This window comes from Saccostrea echinata, unplaced genomic scaffold (genome assembly GCF_033153115.1).
Source record: "Saccostrea echinata isolate AGI-Se365-2 ecotype Australia unplaced genomic scaffold, CSIRO_AGI_Sech_v1 ptg000054l, whole genome shotgun sequence".
NCBI classification, from domain to species: Eukaryota; Metazoa; Mollusca; class Bivalvia; order Ostreida; family Ostreidae; genus Saccostrea; species Saccostrea echinata.
Window position 1 is genome coordinate 44,217,361 of NW_026889803.1, and position 23,204 is coordinate 44,240,564.

At 32.4% G+C, this 23,204-nt stretch overlaps 2 protein-coding genes across 2 annotated transcripts in view; both read left to right on the top strand.

The window, feature by feature from the left end:
• The window catches only part of LOC133204915 (multiple epidermal growth factor-like domains protein 10), a 29,490-nt gene extending 15,521 nt beyond the window's left edge, over positions 1-13,969 (top strand). The window contains exons 2-21 of the mRNA XM_061340656.1: positions 1,859-2,086; positions 3,860-4,114; positions 4,377-4,511; positions 6,158-6,295; positions 6,427-6,558; positions 7,094-7,231; positions 7,351-7,482; positions 8,320-8,457; positions 8,613-8,744; positions 9,045-9,182; positions 9,294-9,425; positions 9,765-9,902; positions 10,034-10,165; positions 10,847-10,984; positions 11,113-11,244; positions 11,644-11,781; positions 11,891-12,022; positions 13,099-13,236; positions 13,382-13,527; positions 13,925-13,969. Of these exons, the coding sequence (XP_061196640.1) occupies positions 1,859-2,086; positions 3,860-4,114; positions 4,377-4,511; positions 6,158-6,295; positions 6,427-6,558; positions 7,094-7,231; positions 7,351-7,482; positions 8,320-8,457; positions 8,613-8,744; positions 9,045-9,182; positions 9,294-9,425; positions 9,765-9,902; positions 10,034-10,165; positions 10,847-10,984; positions 11,113-11,244; positions 11,644-11,781; positions 11,891-12,022; positions 13,099-13,236; positions 13,382-13,527; positions 13,925-13,969 (2,837 nt within the window). The remainder of the gene's footprint in view (positions 1-1,858; positions 2,087-3,859; positions 4,115-4,376; positions 4,512-6,157; positions 6,296-6,426; positions 6,559-7,093; positions 7,232-7,350; positions 7,483-8,319; positions 8,458-8,612; positions 8,745-9,044; positions 9,183-9,293; positions 9,426-9,764; positions 9,903-10,033; positions 10,166-10,846; positions 10,985-11,112; positions 11,245-11,643; positions 11,782-11,890; positions 12,023-13,098; positions 13,237-13,381; positions 13,528-13,924) is intronic.
• Positions 13,970-14,383: 414 nt separating this feature from the next.
• Positions 14,384-22,520, top strand: LOC133205238 (multiple epidermal growth factor-like domains protein 10). The gene is made up of 7 exons (XM_061341004.1): positions 14,384-14,535; positions 19,687-19,824; positions 19,921-20,052; positions 21,339-21,476; positions 21,669-21,809; positions 21,891-21,999; positions 22,104-22,520. Exons 2-7 carry the CDS (start codon positions 19,722-19,724, stop codon positions 22,258-22,260), a joined length of 780 nt encoding a protein of 259 aa, XP_061196988.1. The 5' UTR covers positions 14,384-14,535; positions 19,687-19,721; the 3' UTR covers positions 22,261-22,520.
• Positions 22,521-23,204: the final 684 nt, after the last annotated feature.

A 23,204-nucleotide genomic window follows, 5' to 3' on the forward strand; every position in this document is an offset into this window, starting at 1 on the left:
TCATGTTTGATAATTTGTAGAACTTAGTTGCTCCTTTTTTGCACGAGTTACAGTCAAAATACTATTAGGCATCTCATGAACTAATTTTTCACAGAAGGTTTTTTGAATCGAGTACCATTCTTGCTTAAGAATGTCCCACATGTATTTTTTAGCTGTTTGTATGATTTTACCAATTTCCTCAAATTCCATCCTAAAATTCCCCTGATTGCTTTAGATTGAATTTTAATTGGGTTGTTCCCCGGCCTCGTTTATATAGGAAATGCTTTGCATTTGGGACACTCTCTTTTGCTCATCAGAAGGCACTGAAAGATGTTACTTGTAGTACCATATGTGCTTATTTACTATACCCCTCCAAAAAAATTGCATGTATTATATTGCAGCATGTCATAACCCAGAAAAAACCCAGAAAGCACAACGTAGTTTCTCAAAGAAAATGTAGTTTCTGTGCCTTTGTCGTTGTAGAACAATCCTGATTCAAACCAAAATAAAACATTCTGGGGCAAATAAAGAAGACCCCAACTTACCCAAAGCATGCTTATAATGTACAAATAAAAAGATGTGAGGAAAGTGCCTGAGCGAGAATGGTGCTCAATATTCCAAAAACAATCTGTGAAAACTTAGTATATACATGTACCTTGTTACATTAAAGACATACGAAACGTACTTTACAAAATTGTCATCTGCTGGTTGTTTTTTCGGGATATTCAGTATAAAATCATAATATCATAAGATCTTAGACAAAAAATCAGCAGACCTTACCAGCGGTTTGAAAAGATAACAAATAATGAAAATCCTGCTAATTTTCAGTAAAAAATTATACAAAAAATTCTACATATATCATTTTAGCTGAAATTTCCTCAAAATTTGTTTTAGATGAGGTATGTAGCAACGTAAGAATAGAAAACTTAATGCTACTCTTAAATTACAGAAAGTAAGATACATGTAAATGAAGTTCAAAACTATGTTGCATATGTCCTTTGGGTTATTATTTGTGCAAAATGGGAAGCAACTGGGTACTACAAAGAAAAATATCAATCATGGATACAAAATCTCTCTCTCTCTCTCTCTCTCTCTCTCTTTTTTTTTTTTTTTTTTTTTTTTTTTTTTTTTTTTTTTTTTTTTTTTTTGACAGCTTTGTGTACAAGCATAATATTTATTTCAAACTATGCATTTACTTAGCTCACAAATTAAAGCATTTTAAGTTGACAGGATTACTGAACTATAAAATGATAAACATTAATTTGAATTTTGATTAGGGTTTTCCATCCCTAATACGACCTAATTATCTATCCTTAAATAGATCATGTATGTAATACTCTAATATTAATTGTAAGCATTCTTAAGTCGAAAAGGATATATATTAAATGAAATTTCCGAAAATGTAATTACGTAAGCGGTAATTAATCGACGAAAATTGCATTGAGGTCTATGGAGACGAGGGATATTTTTTAAAAAAAAAATCAAATACTCAGTACCTGTAATAAGAATATTAATAAATGCCTTGGTGGAAAGATGCATTAAATCAATAGAGAAATAGAATCGAAATTGAAGGTTTCTTTTTACCAGAAAGATAATATGATTTATTTAATATTCAATAATAACAGAGGAAGACAGATCTTCAAGGAAAGGTCAAGGTATTAAATTAAGACATATTTCACTCTTACAAATGAGAATAATGTCTTAATATAATTCAACCTGTACATTTCTGTTATGTATTCAATTTCACTGCCTCTGAAGCTATTTTACAATTACGGATGGAATATCCTTAGTAATGACGAATGGATATTTCTTTTCTTCTTTTCGCTTAAATTCATAGAAGTTCCTTCTATGAACACAATACAATCTTTTCTTCTTTCAGAAAATTTGGCATTAAATAAACCTACATGGCAAAGCACAAGTCACGACCCTTCATTCAGTGGCTCTCAAAAAGCTGTTGATGGACAAAAATCCGATCTCTCTTATGGTGGAGGACAGTGCAGTGTATCGAGAAATGGGGAAACAACTGCCACGTGGTGGGTTAATCTAGAGGGAGTCCGAGGCATAAACTTCATAGTCATTTATTACAGAACAGACAACGTCTTTTGGAGTATGTAAAATGACTGTAGATTTAATAGAATTGATGTATAATATATTACACATCAAAGTCTATTATATATGTCTGTAACCACTTAGTACATCAAATGGTATACTTTTTTCATAAACCATGAATATTTCTAGCTCAACATGTACAATTTGGGTTACAAAAGTGTTACTTGTATATATGTTCCTATTTATTTACAAAATGTTATTTTGATTTAATGCATTACTTCCTCTTATTGCAAATTCAGCATTTAAAGAAATGGATATCACATTTTAATCTAAGATCATTATCAAACATTCTCAAATTTCCTAAATAAAAAAATTAAATAACAACAATACCAAGTAATTGTGGTAAAAAAAAAAAATGTGGATAACGAACAGTGATCAATTTTATAAATTCCCTAAACAATACAAATCTTGAACAGGTCAAAACACGGAAATTAGAAATATCAGGGGTGGGGTCAGTTGTCTATGAATAGACAACATTCCTTGTCGACCTTTAACACCAAAAGTAAGCCCTCTGTATTGATCAGGTAATGGAAGCAATTAGTATAAAAAACAAAGGTCTAACAATTGGTGTGAAAACATATCAGTCAACGTACGACCAAGGATAATTTTGCAAAGAAAATACGAAATGTAATTATAACGACCATAGAATTTGCAAAATGCTGTCTTTAAATGAGATCGAACTGATAATTTAAAAAAAAGCATTTAACATATAATAAAATAAAGTAGGGATGTCAACGAATATTCGAACATTCGAATATTCATTCGATGAGTTGATATTCGAATATGAATTTAAGATTCGAATATTCGGTGTATGTTTTATTTTCAGATTTCATAAAAAGAAGTACTGTGTTTAATAAATTTTGATTAGAACAGTGCTAGAATTTATTACCTCTGTTTAATTTACTAGCGATCAATTTCGATTGCCTGATTTCTTTCACTACTTTCTTATCTTATATAGATCTATTAAATTATTTTGTTTTGAGTAAGGTATTAAAGAATTATACGTCAATAATGCTTTATGTATAATACACAAACTTTCGTAGTTTTTATTAGTAAAATACGATCGGATCTAGAATCGAGGACAACAAAAGGATGTCTTAAAGACTTGAAGAGTATACTTATCAAAACAAATTTAATTGGTCATCCAAATGAATGTCCGATAGAATTAGCCTTTAATTAATATTGTAAAGGACTCGATTTCAGAATAAATGTGTAAATTACTTGATTATCTCGGATTGTACATAATCCTGAATTTTATATTCATTATCAGGAAATTAGTTAATTACCTAGGAAAATTGTCTATGGAAATGTTTGTTTATATTTTTAAAACATTGTATCAAAGATTATAATCATATCTCTGATTAGGCTGATAATTGTAATTAATTACACGTATTGAAATCTGAACAGTATACGACTATCTTTCTTTTTGTAAGACGACTGGTTCCTTAGTTGGAGCTACTATAAATACATATGTATCATTTGTTAAAATTATACTTTTCTACATATTTTAATCAATTATTTTTTTCAAACATTGACAAATATCAAATGGAATTCCTTATTGTACACCTACAAAAGTCTTCATACAATTTTTTTTCCAATGTAAGTATACTTAGGCTAAACCTTTCACGAAAGTAGGATGATGCATATTTAAAATATACCAGATTTTATTTATTTTATCGAATATTCGAATATATTCGAATACTTTCACTGAATATTCGAATATGAATTATTGACAAAATTGACATCCCTAAAATAAAGATGTTAATTTCAGGTTCTTCAAATGATTATACAACAAGATTTCTAGGATTCCGCGTGTATATTTCAAATACAACAGACAGAGGTGATGGCGCTTTATGTTTCCATGATACAACCTACACCAGGGCGACGATACCGGCCGTCGCCAACGTAAGCTGTCCTGTACATGGACAATACGTCATCTATCATAACGAAAGACTTCCGGGTGAAAGTTATCCGTCTGGATATTCACAATATGCCTTCTCTGAGCTTTGTGAAGTCGAGGTTTATGGTACGATTTTACGTGAAATAGAAAAAGAGAGAGAAAAAAGCAATTAAATCTTCTTGCATTTACATGTATAGTTCAGAGTTCCTCTCCATATTTGTTTATTTTCTTAAGAATATTCGATATAAAAAAATATCTTAAAACTATCTATCATCTGATAGTCCGATACTGAGACAAGTAACTTAATTGATCTTATGTATTGTTCTCCAAAGAAAGTTTCAAGGTATTATGTGTACTATCAAGAATAATATCCTCACATTATTATAAGGTTGCTCCGACCCTACACACTATGGATCAGATTGTTCTCAGTCATGTCCAACAAACTGCGTGCAGTATTGTCATATAGAATCAGGACAGTGTTCGCAATGTGCGCCTGGTTACAAGGGTGGGTGGTGCGAGCAGGGTAAGTTTGTTTTAATACAATTACCTTAATGATACATTTTCTTTTTTGTACATATGCCTTTACAAATCAAACAAATTCAAAGAATTGTGGTTCCCGCTCTCGGTGTCTTAGCAGTTCAGATGCTATTGTTTATGGCCTATTGTAACTGTCTTGTTTGTGTGTCCTCTCTTACCTGTGCATCATACAAAAAAGATATAATTCTCTTAATTACTGAAAGTTGTGACAAAGACTATAGCTTATCCAAACTCCTCCAAACGTTAAGATCATGAGGATAAATATCATAATACAATCAGAAGAAATGCATATATGAAAAATATGAAAGCTCTATATCTTCTGGAGCAACATACAACTGTTCTTATGGCCAAAGATATTTTTATAAGTAGGCCAAACTTCAAAGTTCTTTCTGAAAGGTGTAGTCATAGGTAATGTACTTGTTAAATATGAAAAATTCTCTCTTCTCTCTTTCGTAGTAGTATCAATCATTTACACTGAATGTAAAAAAAGAAGTTAAACTTAAAAGGAAAGGTCAAGAGGTAAAAAGAAACAGAACATTCGGAAAGATCTTGAAATAGGTAATACACATGTAAAATATAAAAAAAAAAAAACAAGGGCACCGCAAAGCGGAGCATTCCCATTGCAAAGAAAATATCTAGACATCAAGACAGAATTCGACATCGATCCCTTTGCAAATTACAAGGACAAACTAACACACACACACACACAAGCGCGTTACTATAGCCCCTCCATCTCCAATAATCTTTCATTCAAAAGTTATCAGCAAAGTTAAGATTTTAGAAAATTAATTAAAATTTAAGGTCAAGCTAATGGAGTAAAAAATCATAGTACACTTGGAAAGATCCTGTCACAAGTAATGCACATGTTAAATATGAATGCCCTATCTCATTCAAAAGTAATCAGAATGTTAACTTTCTTGAAAATTTGGGAACTCTTGTCGCAGGTACTATACGTGTCAAATACTGAGCATGGATATATCTTCGCTCCTTTAAAAGTTGGCAGCTATCATAAAATTTTTGAAAATTAGCTCAAACTTCAGGGTCAAGGTAACAGAGTAAAAATCATATCATGTCCGGAAACGTCGTTTAACAAGAATTGTACGTGTCAAATATTAATGCCCTATCTTCTCTTATTCAAAAGTTATAACCAATGTTATGTTTTTTAAAATAAGGTCAAACTTCAAGGCCAAGGTCACTGGATCAAACTTTATAGTATATCTGGAAAGATACTGTAACAAGTATTGTACATGTGGAATATGCATATGAAAGCCTTTTCAACTCTCTTTCAAATGAATGACCAAGGTTAACATTTTTTGTACACACAGACTGATAGAAGGACAGACATATAGACGGACATAGACTTGGAGTTGAATGAGATTTACTGTCTCTTCGCTTTACCGAAAGAGAGGGGGGGGGAGTAAAGAGGGAAACAATTTGATGATAGATTTGTGATGAGATGCAACTTTCTTTATTACAACTCATTCATTGGATTTTTTTCCACAAAAACTCTTAGCCTTTTTAGAATAAATTAGTGAATTATTTTTGCTTCCTTTCTTAGAAAAAACCAAAACAATTAAGATGTCAAGAATCTTGAAGAAATTGTTATTGCATCGCTTTAATGCTATTTTCTAGAATGTGATGGTGGATTCTATGGAAATAATTGCAGCATGCTTTGTGGAAATTGTTTAAACTCAGAACAATGCCATCCCATTAACGGGACATGTATGAGTGGATGTTTTGAAGGATATAAGGGGACACTTTGCAGTGAAAGTACGGCATACATGGATAACAAAATGTCTTGCTATTTACATATAAAAATGTTTGGTTTCAAGTATGTGAATTTGTCCTAAATACATGTTAGAGTACGTTTTGAACACATAATCGTGGTATATATCTTTCAGTCTGTGAATATGGAACATTTGGACGTAACTGTCTGGAGACGTGTAACAGTACGTGTTATGGCTGTAACAGAACAAACGGTAAATGTGACACAGGGTGTCATCCAGGATGGAATGGTGAATATTGTCATCAAGGTATCTAGCAGATAAACATTTTAAAAATATACAGTCGTTCTGTATATATACTTAATATGAAGGCGTAGTTTTATATGCATACAGTTAGGGACATAAATTTTAAACACGTTTATACTATATATGGAAATTGACAATATAATACATAAAATAAATAAATATACTCAACAGTTTACAACAAGATATTGATTAAAGGTTGATCACGATTAATGAAAGATGGAGCCTGAAATTTAAGATCCATGCGGGATCCTTCACATTCTTTATGTACACATTTTTTTAAAAAAATATTGCAAACAATCACAAGTGAAAATGCAAGTACATGTACACGAGGCTTCAGGAGAAAAAGTTATTAAAAGTTAAGATGCACAATTGAGAGTCGAAACTTAATATTTTCAGTGTTTTACTGCATTTACCTTTTTTTTTTTGATGAAAAGAAACTTTGTTTAGCTTAATTAAAAAAAATCTCCAAAATTTTCAAAAGATCTGTAGGTAAACAAAAATTTTCTTTACTCTTTATAAAACATTCAATTTATTCCAGAATGTGATGATGGATTCTTTGGTCAGAATTGTAGTTTGGGTTGTGGAATTTGCAAAAATAAAGAAAGGTGTCATCCGATTAATGGGACATGTTTAAATGGCTGTTCTACAGGATATGAGGGACAAATATGCAACAAAAGTATAAGAATTAATAGAAATATTTACACATTCAATACTTTTACATAGATTTTTTACAATAATTTATTAATTCGTGTTATATCCCCCAAAATGACTCATTTATTTTTATTTTTCGTTTAGCATGCACAGATGGATTCTTCGGCGAAAATTGTGTCAACAATTGTAACGAAACATGTAGAGGATGTAATAGGACAAATGGTGTTTGTGAGAATGGATGTCATCCTGGATGGCAGGGAGAATTCTGTCATGAAGGTATGGTTCTTCTATTTTATTTACATTATATTAAGAGTTCCGCTAAAGAGAATTAAGTTTTGTTTTTTTTTACAAAAGTAAAAACGTATTATTTTTTTTCAAATCCTTATATTTTATTTTCTCTATCTCTATTTTCTTTTTATTAACAGGAAGTTTATCTGATATATTCACATGCCATTTCCAAAATTACATCGCTTGAATGTTTTTTTTTAAATATAAAGGATATAATTCTAAAAAAAAAAAAAAGCTTCTCGAGCAAAATTCCAAAGTAAATCAAAATACCAATCAAAGTACAGATTTCTTTACTATGGTTAACCAATGATATCTTTAGTAAACTACAGAAAAATATTCTTTCTTATGATTTAAAATTTTGAATATTTCTTTTTAATTCTTATGGGGTTCTTCTTGTTGATCGACATGTTGAAACAGCTTTGCTGTTTGTGCCCCCTATTCTTAATGTGACTGAAATGAAAATAACCCACGAAAACTACAAATCTTAAATACTCCTATAATTAATGATTGAAGAATATATCGTAAGGGAAAGTGTTCAGTTGTGTAGAAATAAAGAAGATTATTAAATACTTCTACTCATCGAAATGCTTAATAATAATATAGAGGAAGATAACGAACAGTGATTGATTCCTAAAAAAATTCAAACAATTCAAATCTGTGAAAACGCAAAAAACACGAACCCCTGAAGTTCCAGAGGTGCCTATAGGAGTAAGCATCCCCTGTCAACATGTACCACCCGTCAACCCTATATGTATTGACAAAAGAAAAATATAATGTCCACGTTTTCATGAAAATTTAAGTATGCAAGCATTTAAATTATTCTAGAATGTGATGATGGATTCTTTGGTGATCAATGTAATACGGCTTGTGGACATTGCAAGAAACCAGAGGAATGTCATCGAATAAATGGGACATGTTTGAATGGATGTTCTGGGGGATATGAAGGACAGTTCTGCAACAAAAGTATGTCAGAAAGCTATTGAACGACCATACATACTTTTACATCAATCATTTCATGTAGGGACTTAAGAAATGATTTTCAACCATTACTAATGAACGTATGAATACACAAAATTTTAATTATTTAACTATTTAAGACCCTTTATTTAATTTCTCAGCATGCACAGAAGGATTTTTTGGAAAAAATTGTGTCAACAAGTGTAACGATACATGTAAAGGGTGTAACAGAACAAATGGTGTTTGTGGGAATGGATGTCATCCTGGATGGCAGGGAGCATTCTGTCATGAAGGTATAAATTTTTGATTCTATTTATGATATTGTTTCTAGTTTTCTATTCTCATTTTTTTTCTGGAATGGGTATTTTCTTTGAAATTGTGTAGATGGTAATATTAATGCACATTTTAAAAATCCTATCAAAAATATTAATGTATTTTACAAATGTATATTTTCCCAAAATTTTGACTACAGAGAAAAACGGGATTATGTTAGATTACATTGCAATGATCTGTGCGTAAATTAAACAATTAAAACAACCAATAAAAAATGACAGAACAGACGTATTGTATCGTCTTGTTAACATGTGTTCCAGAATGCGACAATGGATTTTATGGAATTGATTGCAGCCAGCTTTGTGGAAAATGTTTTAGATTAGAACAATGTCAATCAAGTAATGGGACTTGTATAGATGGCTGTGATGAGGGCTATAAAGGGAATTTTTGCAATGAAAGTAAGATGACCAAAAAGGTTGAATATCTTCCTTTTAAAACTTTAATAAGTTTTTTTTCATCCATTTGCTCATAAACTTGTTAGAATTTTTTTTTATTGTTTTACCTTACAGCCTGTGAAAGTGGGACTTTTGGACATAACTGTCTGGAGACATGTAACAGTACTTGTTATGGTTGTAACAGAACAAACGGTAGATGTGACACAGGGTGTCATCCAGGTTGGAAGGGTGATTATTGTCATCAAGGTAAAAAAAATCAAATAAAAGAAAAACACATTTTTGTTTTGTACTTGATAATTATTGTTGCACATTTTTTGTCATTTTTTTTCTAAATTAATAGTATTTGCAGCGACTGTTGTTAAATAACCATAACCATATTTTCTTCTTCCTCATATCATTCGATGAAGATAAAGCAGGATTATTTGGCTTGAATTGTTTTGTGATTTGTGAAAATTATTAAAATCAAAATGGAAAGTGCCAGTTAATAAATGAGATGTGTATAAAAAGTTAGAGCACTTCCGCAATTAAAAAAAAAATCAAAATGAAATTTCGAGTTTGGTTCATAACATTTTTTATAAAATGCAGAATGTGACGGTGGATTCTATGGAAATAATTGCAGCATGCTTTGTGGAAACTGTTTAAACTCGAAACAATGTCATCCCATTAACGCGACATGTATTAGCGGTTGTGATGAGGGGTATGAAGGGAATTTTTGCAACAAATGTAAGACAATCATCAATGTTAAGCATCTCATACTTCAGTAACCTACTATAGTTTTTTTCTTTTTACAATCATTTGCTCAAAATACTTATAAGAGTGTTATTTTGTTACAAAATCATATTTTTTAATTATAGCCTGCGAAGTCGGATATTTTGGACGAAACTGTCTGGAGACGTGTAACAGTACGTGTTATGGCTGTAACAGAACAAACGGTAAATGTGACACTGGGTGTCATCCAGGTTGGAAGGGTGATTATTGTCATCAAGGTATGTAATGTCAGCGGTAACATAAAAAACGTGTACATTTATTGACTTGAACATATTTTATTTTGATTAATATAAATGGATTAGGCAGCAGGCATTGTCCCAATAATTTTCTCTTCAAATTGTAAGACTTTCTAATCAGTGTTAATATATTTATTTCGTCATCACCCGCTATTCTGATTTTTCTGATATATTTATGTATTGAAGGCCTTTTGAAAAAGATACCAATTAAATTCGTTCGTAATCGGTATCTTCTTAAAAAATTTCTAAAACATATTATTGCGTATATAAGTTCTAATTTTTTACCCAAACTTATTATAAATTTAAAATAATATAAGACACATAACCCATTATTCGGAGTAGGAAACATTTTTTTACTTGAAGATTTTTTTTTCATTACTGACATGTACACACTACATAAATCTGTAAAGTTTAATTTTCAGAAAACATTTTTTTTAATAAATGCTGAATTTCTCATTACACTACATTATACGAGAAAGCCTATGTTTTTAACACTCCACGCTTTTCCTTCCGGTAAATGAAAACTGCCAGGAAAATTACTGGCTTTGAATGACTTATACCTTCATCAGAATCTGTAATTCAAGATTCAAATGTATCTTTTTATCATATTTTCTTTTTTTTACAATTAATTTACGTGAAATATCAAATTTATAAAATTTTCAGAATGTGATGATGGATTTTTTGGAGAGCGTTGTAATCTGCCTTGTGGGCATTGTAAAACATCGGAAGAATGTGACCCTGTAAATGGGACTTGTTTAAGTGGATGCTCCAGTGGATATGAAGGGAACCTCTGCAATAAAAGTATATGAAATATTACATAGAAATGTAGATATGTTCATTGTCAAGAATTTTGATTTTTTAGTAAATAACTGATAAGAAAGTGTTGCAATTTCAAACTAAAATGTACCGCATTTATATTCATCCTTAAGCATGCATAGATGGATACTTTGGAGAAAATTGTGCTCACAAGTGTAACAAAACCTGTAAAGGATGTAATAGGACAAATGGTGTTTGTGAGAATGGATGTCATCCTGGATGGCAGGGAGAATTCTGTCATGAAGGTATGGTTCTTTTAGTATTTTTATAAAATACATTACTTATAAAGTGTTGCAGCGATTTTTTTTCATTCAAGTAATCTTTGTTCAACTACGTTTGTTGATTAACATATAATTTATGAAATTGTGAACAAATAAGCTTTTTAGAAAGTGCCTTTCCAGCACTTGAAAAAAAAAATTAAAAAAGGAAATAAGATCTTTAAATGAGAGGCAAATGGTCCCTGAAAGTATTTTAATACAAGATTGACTCTCGAGGTTTACAAAATAAAAAAAAAGAAATACGGCTTTAAAATGTACAAAAGTGTCTGCTACTTTATTTAAAGGACTTCTGAAAAACCCAGCGAGCAGGATTCAAAAGGATTATTTTAGCTTATTTAATAACATGTATATATTTTTTAATTTTAGAATGCAGTGATGGATATTATGGAATTGATTGTAGCTTGCTTTGTGGAAACTGCTTAAGCTCAGAACAATGTCAATCAATTAATGGGACTTGTATGAATGGTTGTGATGAAGGTTATGAAGGATATTTGTGCAATAAAGGTAAAAAGAAAAATCGTCAATTATATCTATGATTGTTTCTGATCATGATCAGTTGCTCCAAACACTTGTGAGAGTAAAATATTTGGTTACAAATTCTTATATCCAACAGCCTGCAAAAACGGAACATTTGGACGAAACTGTCTGGAGACGTGTAACAGTACGTGTTATGGCTGTAACAGAACAAACGGTAAATGTGACACAGGGTGTCATCCAGGATGGAAGGGTGTATACTGCCATCAAGGTACGCTTTGTCACAAATGGCATAAATACGTTTCCATTTACTTTATCTGGATTCATTTTTTATGTGTATACCTTTGAACATGAAAAATGAATACTTGTATTGGACTTTTGCGAGGAGCGCTGACTTTTACAGTTGACGGCTTACTTTTACACTAGGACAATGTACGGAAGCTCTTCTACAATATAAATATTTAGGTCAACATTTAATTAAACGAAAATGACGGGTTATTTCAAAGCACAAATAAATTGCCCTTGAAGAAAACGACAACCACCCTACCCTTAACTTCCGGCCTTCACATGTTAGTGCCCCTAACACCATACCTATGACCACTAAAAATATTATCCCATCTATTATCAATTCTGTACCTCCATACATGATACAGGTTAACAGTCAACTGTAAAAGTCAGTGCTTCTCGCAAAAGTCCATTACATGCTACAAACATGTAAATATATATAAATATAAATATATATAAAATTTGAAATAAAACTTAGACATTACATATATAAACATGGTCATTAGGATTGCTTGAAAAGGGATGTAATTTAAACGCTTATTGGTTTAAACTATTACGGGGGGGGGGGGGGGGGGTGGACAGTTAGATGAGGCATAAAGTGGGGATTTGTAATTTGCAAAATCCATTTAAGATAAACATGCAAATTAATTTAAAATGATTTTATTAACATAAACATTAACATAAAATTTTACTTTTTTCATTATTTATTTAAATACAACTCTTATGCAACCGGCCACGGTAGCCTAGTGGTGGGACGTTCGCTTTGTAATCGGGAGGCCTGGGTTCGATTATCTTTCGCCTTATCGTGTCAAACCTAAGACGTAAAAATAGGTAGTTTGTCAGATCATGACAAAGAGCGCATGGCAGGTGTGACCGGTCGTCAGGGGAGGCTTACTCCTCCGTGGTACCTGATGCCACCTCTAATGCTTTTAGAGGTCCGTGCTTGCTCTGTTGTAAATTTGTATTTTGAGCTTGATTACTGTTCATTATCTTCATATTCAATGAATTAATATACTTTGTTTGTTTTGTATGACACATCAATATACATGTATCAATTACCAGAGTGTGATAATGGATTCTTTGGCGATCAATGTAATACGGCTTGTGGACATTGCCAAAAATCAGAAGAATGTCATCCAATAAATGGAACGTGTTTGAATGGATGTTCTGGGGGATATGAAGGACAGTTCTGCAATAAAAGTAGATGAATATGAAATTTATATGGAAATGAAGATACACATCTTATGCAATGTAGAATAAAAGTAAATTTAGCAAATAATTTATTTCAGAAAGTTGCTACTGCAAACGTAAATTATACTTTAAAATCCTTTTCTTCATTTCTAAGCATGCACAGATGGATTCTTTGGCGAAAATTGTGTCAACAAGTGTAACGATACATGTAAAGGGTGTAACAGAATAAATGGCATTTGTGAGAATGGATGTATTCCTGGATGGAAAGGAGAATTCTGTCATGAAGGCAAGGCCCGTTACGTAAATCTACACATTCACATTGTTTTGGGGATTTTGCTACAAGAAAACCTCTGTTTTCTACTTTTTCAAATCAAATTCATTGTGTTGATTATACATTTATTTCTGAAAATATAAACAATAAAGCCATTTTAATATGTTGACATTTGAAAAAAAAAAACAAAAGCAAAAATTAATACTTCGTGAGAGAGCTTTATCCAGGTATATGTGATATCATTCCTTTAAACAACATGTCCTTTTTAAGTTATCTTTAAATATATACATGTAATAGTATTTGAGAACAATATTTTTTAAAGGCCTTTTTTTTTTACTTTTATATTGAAAGGTTAAAACTGTTTTTAAATTCTCAGAATAAAATTTATAATACAACGTTGTAATTTATAATTTAATATATTCTTAGCATGGCATGTTGAAAGAAATTTGTTATCTGCAACGATTGCAATAACGAAAGCCAAAATAGTAAAATACTAAAGATAATTTATAAAAGAATAAACTCATCGATTTTTAACTATAGCATTGTTTCAGGTGTGAAATGTTGAGAAAAATAAGCAAAATGCTCTCGTTACATTTATTATAAAGTACTGTAATTTATTTTGAATTATTTTCATTTTTCCAATTATCCTATTTTTTATTGTATTCACACTAATTCAATGCTGATTTTTTAAAACTTGAAACGCTTTAAATTTACTATTTTAAGGATAGCTTAAAAAGGATATCGCAAAAACCAGAAGAATGTTTCCCAATAAATCTGACTTTGCAACAAAAGTGTTATGAAAAATAAATTGAATGAAATAAAAATTGTAAAGACTTTGCAAACCGAATTTGAAATTTGACCTTTATAAATTCATATGAAATGAATATATTTTATTGAATCTCAAGCATGCCAAAATGGATACTTTGGAGAAAATTGTATAAACAAATGTAACGATACATGTAAAGAATGTAATAGAACAAATGGTGCGTGTGGGAATAGATGTCATCCTGGATGGAAAGGAGAATTCTGTCATGAAGGTAAGATGTTTCATAAAGGGCTCTTTCGTTAATTATTGAGACACTCTTTGTTTTCCTTATTGTTTCGGTCCAGCTATAATTCACTGAAGATAATCACTAGGATGCTATCATCATGAAATCGTTGTATTGAACAGGTATCTGTTTGATGAATTTTGTTGACTGCTCAGAAAGACCCCACTAAACAAGATAAAAAAGTAGTTATAAAACAAACAATGAGTGACATTCGTCTGTTCACGACTTCTATTGTTGGTAATTTACTGAGATAATTCAAAGAAGCTGCAAGAATTAGCTTAAGGGAGCCGACTGTGGTTTTATTGTGTGAATACTACTATAGAGAAACTCTTTCACTTTACCCCATATGTACCTCACGCTGACTTCAGTATACATTCCAAGTTCAGTGAAAATCTAAGACGGTTATTTTTTAGTGACCATCTCAAAATACAGGTACGTTTACTATAGGATTATACAGGAAAATACTAATTTTTCGCACTTCGGGGCAAATTATACAAATGCTACTTTTTGCTCACATTATAATACTTAAAGAGTAATACTATTTTGTACATTTTATGCAAGAAACACAAAATTCTACCGTCTGGTTTCCAGAGGGGGCATTTCAGAATGTCAAAATTCATGATATTTTTCTGTTTTTATGGAGTACTACAAAACATGACAGATACCACAGATTTATGTTTAAAAAATGTAAAAAATGATTGTGAGATTCTCAATTTCCTATGTTTAAAATTTCAAGAGCGTCTATTTTATACTTTTTAGGTCACCTGAGTCACTCAGGTGACCTATTGCTATCCGTTTTCGTCCGTCGTCGTGCGTCGTCCGTCGTCCGTCGTGCGTTGTGCGTCGTGTGTTAACATTTGAACATTTTCAGCTTCTTCTCTGAAACCGCTGAACCAATTTCAGCCAAATTTGGCATATAGCATCTATGTGTGAAGGGGAACAAAATTTGTGAATTTCACGGTCCCTGCCCCCCTGGGGCCTGAGGGGTGGGGCTAAAACCACCAAAATTAATGCAATCTTTAAAAATCTTCTTCTTTACTCCTGGACAACAAGGGGTCAAACTGTTGGCATGATTGTAATAAGCATTGAGCCCTCTACCAAAATTGTGAAATTCATGGCCCCAGGGTCAGGGGTTCTGGTGCTAGGGCAGGGCTATATAGATCATATAGTGAAAGTGCATTATTTCTTTGAAAATCTTCTTCTCTACTCCTGGGTATTACTGAAACAAATTGAATACATAGTTATGATAAGCAAGGGTGACTCTACCAAAATTGTGAAATTCATTGCCCCAGGGTCAGGGGTTCTGGTGCTAGGGCGGGGCTATATAGATCATATAATGAAAGTGCATTATTTCTTTGAAAATCTTCTTCTCTACTCCTGGGTATTATTGAAACATATTGAATACATAGTTATGATAAGCAACGGTGACTCTACCAAAATTGTGAAATTCATGGCCCCAGGGTCAGGGGTTCTGGTGCTAGGGCAGGGCTATATAGATCATATAGTGAAAGTGCATTATTTTTTTGAAAATCTTCTTCTCTACTCCTGGGTATTATTGAAACAAATTGAACACATAGTTATGATAAGCAACGGTGACTCTACCAAAATTGTGAAATTCATGGCCCCAGGGTCAGGGGTTCTGGTGAAAGGGGGGGGGGGGGCTCTATTGATTATATGGTGAGAAAGCAAAATTTCTTTGAAAATCTTCTTCTTTACTCCTGGTTATTATTTAAACAAGTTGAATACATAGTTATGATTAGCAAGAGTGACTGTACCAAAATTGTGAAATTCATTGCCCCAGGGTCAGGGGTTCTGGTGCTAGGGCGGGGCTATATAGATCATATTGTGAAAGTGCATTATTTCTTTGAAAATCCTCTTCTCTGCCCCTGGGTATTATTTAAACAAATTAAATACATAGTTATGATACACAAGGATGCCTCTTCCAAAATTATTAATTTCATGGCCATTTCAGGATCAAGGGTTCTGCTGAAAAGGGGGGGGGGGGCTCTATTAATTATATATTGAGAAAACAAAATTTCTTTGAAAATCTTCTTCTCTACTCCTGGGTATTATTTAAACAAGTTAAATACATAGTTATGATAGGCTGACTCTACCAAATTTGTGAAATTTATGGCCCCAGGGTCAAGGGTTCTGGTGAAAAGGGGGGGGGGGAGGCTCTATTGATTATATAGTGAAAAAGCAAAATTTCTTTGAAAATCTTCTTCTCTACTCCTGGTTATTATTTAAACAAATTGAATACATTGTTATGATAAGCAAGGATGCCTCTTCCAAAATTGTTAAATTCATTGCCCCAGGGACAGGGGTTCTGGTGCTAGGGTAGGGCTATATAGATCCTATAGTGAAGGTGAATTATTTCTTTGAGAATCTTCTTCTCTGCCCCTGGGTATTATTTAAATAAACTAAATACATTGTTATGATATGCAAGGATGCCTCTTCCAAAATTGTGAATTTCAGGCTCCCAGGATCAAGGGTTCTGGTGAAAAGGGGGGGGGGCTCTATTGATTATATAGCGAAAAAGCAAAGTTTCTTTGAAAATATTCTGGTTAAAAAGCAAAGAAGCTAAGTGTATAGTTATGATGAGCAAGAGTGCTTCTTCCAGAGTAGTGAATTTCATGACCCCCCGGGTCAGATGTGCTGGTGTAAGGGTGGGGCTCTTGATAATATAGTGAAAATGTATTAATTCTATTAAATAATCCTGTCTGCTCTTAGTGTTAAGCAGACAAACAAAGTGATTACTTATGATGAACAAACTTCTGGTCCCAGGGTGAGAGGCTCTGGCGTTTCTCAGTGGGGGGGGGGGGGGGGCTCTATTGATAATAAAGTGAATATAGTGAATCTGTAGTAAAAATGCATTATTTCTTTAAAAATCTTCTCTGCACCTGGACATATCAGAGGCAAAAAGAGTAAAAGTTTTAATAAGGAAGGGTATCTTCACCAGATTTTTGAACATCTGGACCATTTGTTCAAGTGTTCTGGTCCTGGCCAGGGCTCTATTAATTTGTATTCTACTGAGAGGAGTTATTCCCCTTTGCCATTTACTTTTGATAATTAATCACTGTAAATAATGTACTTGAAAGGTTAATAGAATAGGAGAATTATGCAAGAATTGTTATTGTATAATACAAAAAGTACTTTCATAGTTTTAATGATCAGATAGACTTGTAAGTAGTAGATAAATAAAAATCAGACAAAAATAACTTGTCTTATGAAATGTTCATCAAAGACCAAGAGAGGCCAATGTAAGAGATTTCAACAAGGAATTAAAATATTACAGAAGCACTGATAGTTTGTTAATATACTTATGGTGAGAGTGATAAATGGGGAAGAGATTAGAACCTAATTTATGAACTGTTAATGAATACTAGACTAATTATTTTGTTGATCCTGATCACCCTATTTTTCTTGCTTTTGGGCAACAAAGGTTCACCTTTTAGTTCATTTTATACTCTATGGATTCTCTAAATTGTTGTATGATACTAAGGTGACCGTTAAGGCCCTTGGGCCTCTTGTTAAATCTTGTGGTCCTAGGGTCAGGGGTTCTAGCATAACGAGGGGGGGGGGGGGCTTTTGATAATATAGTGGAAAAGTGTTAATTCTTTGAAGTCCATAGTTATGATGATGAGGGTAACTCTTCCAAATTTGTAAATTTCTTGACCCTTGGTCTTGGGTTCTGGTGTTAGGGTAAGGCTTTGTTGAATCTGTAGTGAAAATGCATTGTACCGGTGAAATTCTTCTCTGCTTCTGGGCATATCGGAAGCAAACTGAGTAAAAGTTTAAATGATATGAGTAAGCGTATTTCTACCAGATTTTTAAACATCTGGACCATTCGTCGAAGCATTCTGGTCCTGGGCAGGGCTCTATTAACTTGTATTCTACTGAGAGAAGTTATTCCCCTTTTCCATTCACCTTTGATAATTAATCACTGTAAATAATGTATTTGAAAGGTTAATAGAATAAGATAATTATGCAAGAATGTTTATCGTATAATTAAAAAAGTACTTTCTTAGTTTTAATAATCAGGTAGACCTGTAAGTAATAGATAAATAAAAATGAGACAAAAATAACTTATCTTATTAAAAGTTCTTCAAAGACCATAAGAGAGGTCAATGCTAGAGGTCTTAATATGGGTTTTAAAAATAGTACAGAAGCACTAATAGTTTGTTAATAGTCTGCATGGTGATAGTGTTAAGTGGGGGACAGATTAGAACTTAATTTATGAGTTGATACTGAATACTAGACTAATTATTTTGTTGATCCTGATCTTCCTACTTCTCTTGCTTTAGGGCAACAATGCTTCATCTATCAGTGTATTTAACTTCTAAATTGTATTATACTCAGGTGACCGTTAAGGCCCTTGGGCCTCTTGTTATTTTATGACATAATTAATGACCCCTCTCAAAGAACTACTAAATAAACACACTATTTTGACGTCTATCTACCCATCATTTCAAAAATCGTTTAAAAATCAGTTATTTAAAAATGTAAGTAGATTTTTAACCTGATATTTCCTAATTTTGTTATTTTTTATAAATTATATAAAAATAGTTGATTTAAAAGAGTAAATACGCTTTATTTTACAATGCTGCGCGAAGTATTGTGCAATGAAAACCCCAGTCGCCCCCCTTAATTAATACAGTATTTAATCATTGAATTCTTTTTTATAAACCATTTACACTTTACTAAAATAAGAATAAATCTATATTGGTATAAGTTTTGAAAAACTTATCGCTGGTTTCCTGGCAAAAAAAACAGTGTCTCGATAATTATCTAACAAACTTTGTATATTTGCGATATCAGTTTCATCACTGTCAACATTTCTTCTTAAGAAGTACTTTTTGGTAAATAGAAAAGGTATTCTGTGTCAACTTCCAAAACGTTATCAAATAAAGATATTCAAATATTTTGATGTTTTCAATCGAATAAAATACATGTGATTTAAGTTTTCTTTCAAATATATATGTGATTTTTTTTTTCATCCAAACTATGTCCAAGTTTTTTTTTTTTTTTTAATATCAGATAAAATATACAATATCATTGGTTCGTTCTACAGAAGAAACAAAGCAGGCAAGGCATAGATACAAAATATTCCATATATTGTTATTTTTTTCATTTCACCAGAATGCGACTTTGGATTCTACGGAAATAATTGCAGCATGCCTTGTGGAAAATGTTTTCGCTCAGGACAATGTCAACCAGTTAATGGAACATGCATGAATGATTGTGATGAGGGGTTTGGAGGAATATTTTGCGACAAAAGTAAGATTACTAGTGTATTGATTATTTTTCTAAGCATTAACGTGTACTCTAATTATCTGTAAGAGTAGTATTTTTAAACTTTTTTTTGCCCTACAGCTTGCAAAAACGGAACATTTGGACGTAACTGTTTAGAGACATGTAACAGTACATGTAATGGCTGTAACAGAACAAACGGTAAATGTGACACTGGGTGTCATCCAGGATGGAAGGGTGAATATTGTCATCAAGGTATGTAATGCAAAGGTTATTTATAACATTAATCGTTTCATGATATCTATGATAGCGGTCCAAAAAAAATCGTGGAAAAATGTAATTTTCATGGATAACCTCCCGTTTATTTTAAATACTTCTGTTCAAAATTACTGCTTCTGAGGACATGTATTAATAAGGGATTGTAAAACCTTGGGATATTTCTGAAACACTGAGTATTTCACTATCTACTTGGTATGGTGTGGTACAAAATATTGAAAAAGAAGAAGCGAATTCCGTTAAGGAAACTAGATAACAGGCCTAGGAAACTAAAGTTTACAGATCAAAGAAGGATTGGATATTTGCTCAGTAAGAATAAAACTAAGTGTAGAAAAATGGGGTTACTTTCTTAACCCTACCAGCTCTTTACCTCTGTTAAATTCCTTTCCATTTTTCAATATTTGTCACACGTAAAACAAAAGTAGACAATGGAATACTCAGTGTTTCAGAAGTATCACCAATTTTGCAATTCATTGATAATACAGATCTACAATAGGCTTTCTGTTTTCAAAAGCACTCATTTTGAACATTAGCAATCGACAGGAGGTATACAAAGTAAATGGTAAGTTATTTAAGAAAACGGCACATAGCAAGTATTGTCCTTTGACAAAAACTAATTTTTCAATCGTCAACTTCCCTTACTTATGCAGCAATATACCCTTATCACCTGCATACGGGGTTTATATCTCTCAGTTGATTCGATACGCCAGAGCATGCTCTACGTATAAACAATGTCTAAAACGAGGTAAGTTATTGACAAACAAGTTGATGAAACAAGAATATCAGCAGTCTCGTTTAGAGTCATCATTTCGTAAGTTCTATGGTCGATACAATGACCTTGTCAGGAAATACAATCTTTCATTAAGATTAAGTCAAATGTTGACTGACTTTTTGCATACTAATTGTTAGACCATTATTTACACACTGAATTGTCGACGGATTTTCCCGTTATTTCCCGATCATGACAAAGAGCACACGGAGGGTGTGACCGGTCGGCAGGGGATGCTCACTCCTCCATGGCACCTGATCCCATGCACCTCTGATGTCTTAAGAGTTCCCTGTTTGCTCGGCTCCTATTTTGTAATGTTTAATGGACTTTTAAGCTCGAATACTGTTCGTTATCTCCACATATTTCATTCAAACTATAAATAGTTTATTTTAAAAAAATGAAAAACTATATTATTTAAAAAAAAACTCTCAATAATTTCTGGGAACACTACACTAATAAGGGGGTATTAATTGTACATTAATTAACTTTTCCGTAGAGTGCGATGAGAATCAGTATGGAATGGGCTGTAAAGAGACATGTGGTAGATGTGTGGATGGAGAACCTTGTCTTCATGTTAATGGTTCCTGTATAAATGGTTGTGAATCTGGATACTATGGAAATAAATGTGATAAAGGTACATATATAAAGGATATATCCTGTGATAAAGGTAATATAAAATGACATAGAAATACATCTACATCTTTGGTGATATTTAGAATGTGCTAAACTGTAGTACAATATAACAGTCTATTCAAATGCTGTATGCCATTCTTATAAATATTTGTGCTAAATGCGCAAATCGACAAGTAAATTGGTTTACTTCCAGTTTGTGAATTTGGGTTTTATGGACCTAACTGCAAAAGTTCCTGTAGTACGTTTTGTCAAGCATCAGGTGACTGTCACCACGTGACCGGGGCCTGTAAACTGGGCTGTAAACCAGGCGTAAAAGGAAAGGGGTGTTTTGAGGGTAGGTATAGAATTAAAAAATGATATATAAACTACATAAGTGTTTTTCCAATTGGTAACGTTATTTTATTTATTGTTGCAGTCCAAGAAGTTGAAAAGGACTACAAAAAAGAGTTTTTTGGCATTCTGGGTGTCTTTTGCTTCATTCTAACTCTTGTTGGGTTGTACGTGTTCTACAGAATCATAAAAAGGTAGGAAATCACTTGCAGGTTAAATTGTTTTTTTTTAATAGAGTATGAGCCTCTCGTATCATTTTTAAAAAAAATGTCTTCAAATCGGACAACAATATTTTCAGGTATCGGAGAACCAGGAAGAGGAAGCTTTCTCTTGTGAAGGATTCTATCAATCTCAAAAAGGACGCACAGTCAGTAGCTGAAGATAATAAGGTGAACTCTGACAATAAGGAGACCATTGAAATGGAGTCATCTCCTGACTGCAACAAAGAGAAATAAGAGGAGAAACTTTTTTTTTTCTCGAAGAACAATTAGCATTATCTTAAATTTATCTCAATTTTCCTCCAAAAACAGGGTCGACTTAGGGAGGAAATCTTGATAATTATTTTTTGACCATTAGTCCTTTGTTTTTTGTGGGGTTTCTTTTAACAATATCTAATAATTTAAATAATAATGTATACAAGGTTGTACATCAAAAATTCATAATGCAGTTATATGGTATATACCTTTTTTCAGCACCATTAATATGATTTTTCACAAAAAGGTTTGGAATTCCTTCATCACTTCGAAGTAATTGTAATTTAAAGTAATTGGCTCTTACTCATTTTGCTTTCACTAAAAAATAACTCAAATCATTGTATATTTACATACATGTATATAATTGTTTAAATAAAAAAAAAATAAATGCTCATTTTGATTTATATAGTTTCATTTAAAAAAATGAAAATGTATATCATATAAACTTGGTAAATCTCCAAACCAAGGGTAAGACAAAAATCATACGCATTTCCTTATTTAATAATGAGTCCGAGTTTACTCAGTTTTAATGGCGATGCAGATTTGTGAATAATGAATATGTATCGCAAGTTAAAAGACTTCGCATACTACATCGATCAGAGCAGACACCTCCCTGCATCTATTTATATACCATTGTCTGGACATCTTCATAAGACAGGAAAGCCTTATCTTCCCTCGTTCAATGGTAATGGCCAATGTTCAAAACTTTGAAAAGTACTGTCGGTTAAACTTCATGGTCAAGGTCACAAGGACAAAAACCTTAGCACATTCGGAAAGGCCTTGTGACAGGTAATGCACATCGTCGTGTCAAATATGAACGCCCCATTTTTCTCTCATTCAAAAATTAGCATCGATGTTAATCTTTTTCAAAAGTAGGTCAAACTTCAAGGTGAAAGTCACGGCGTACAAGCCCATAGTAAAGTTAG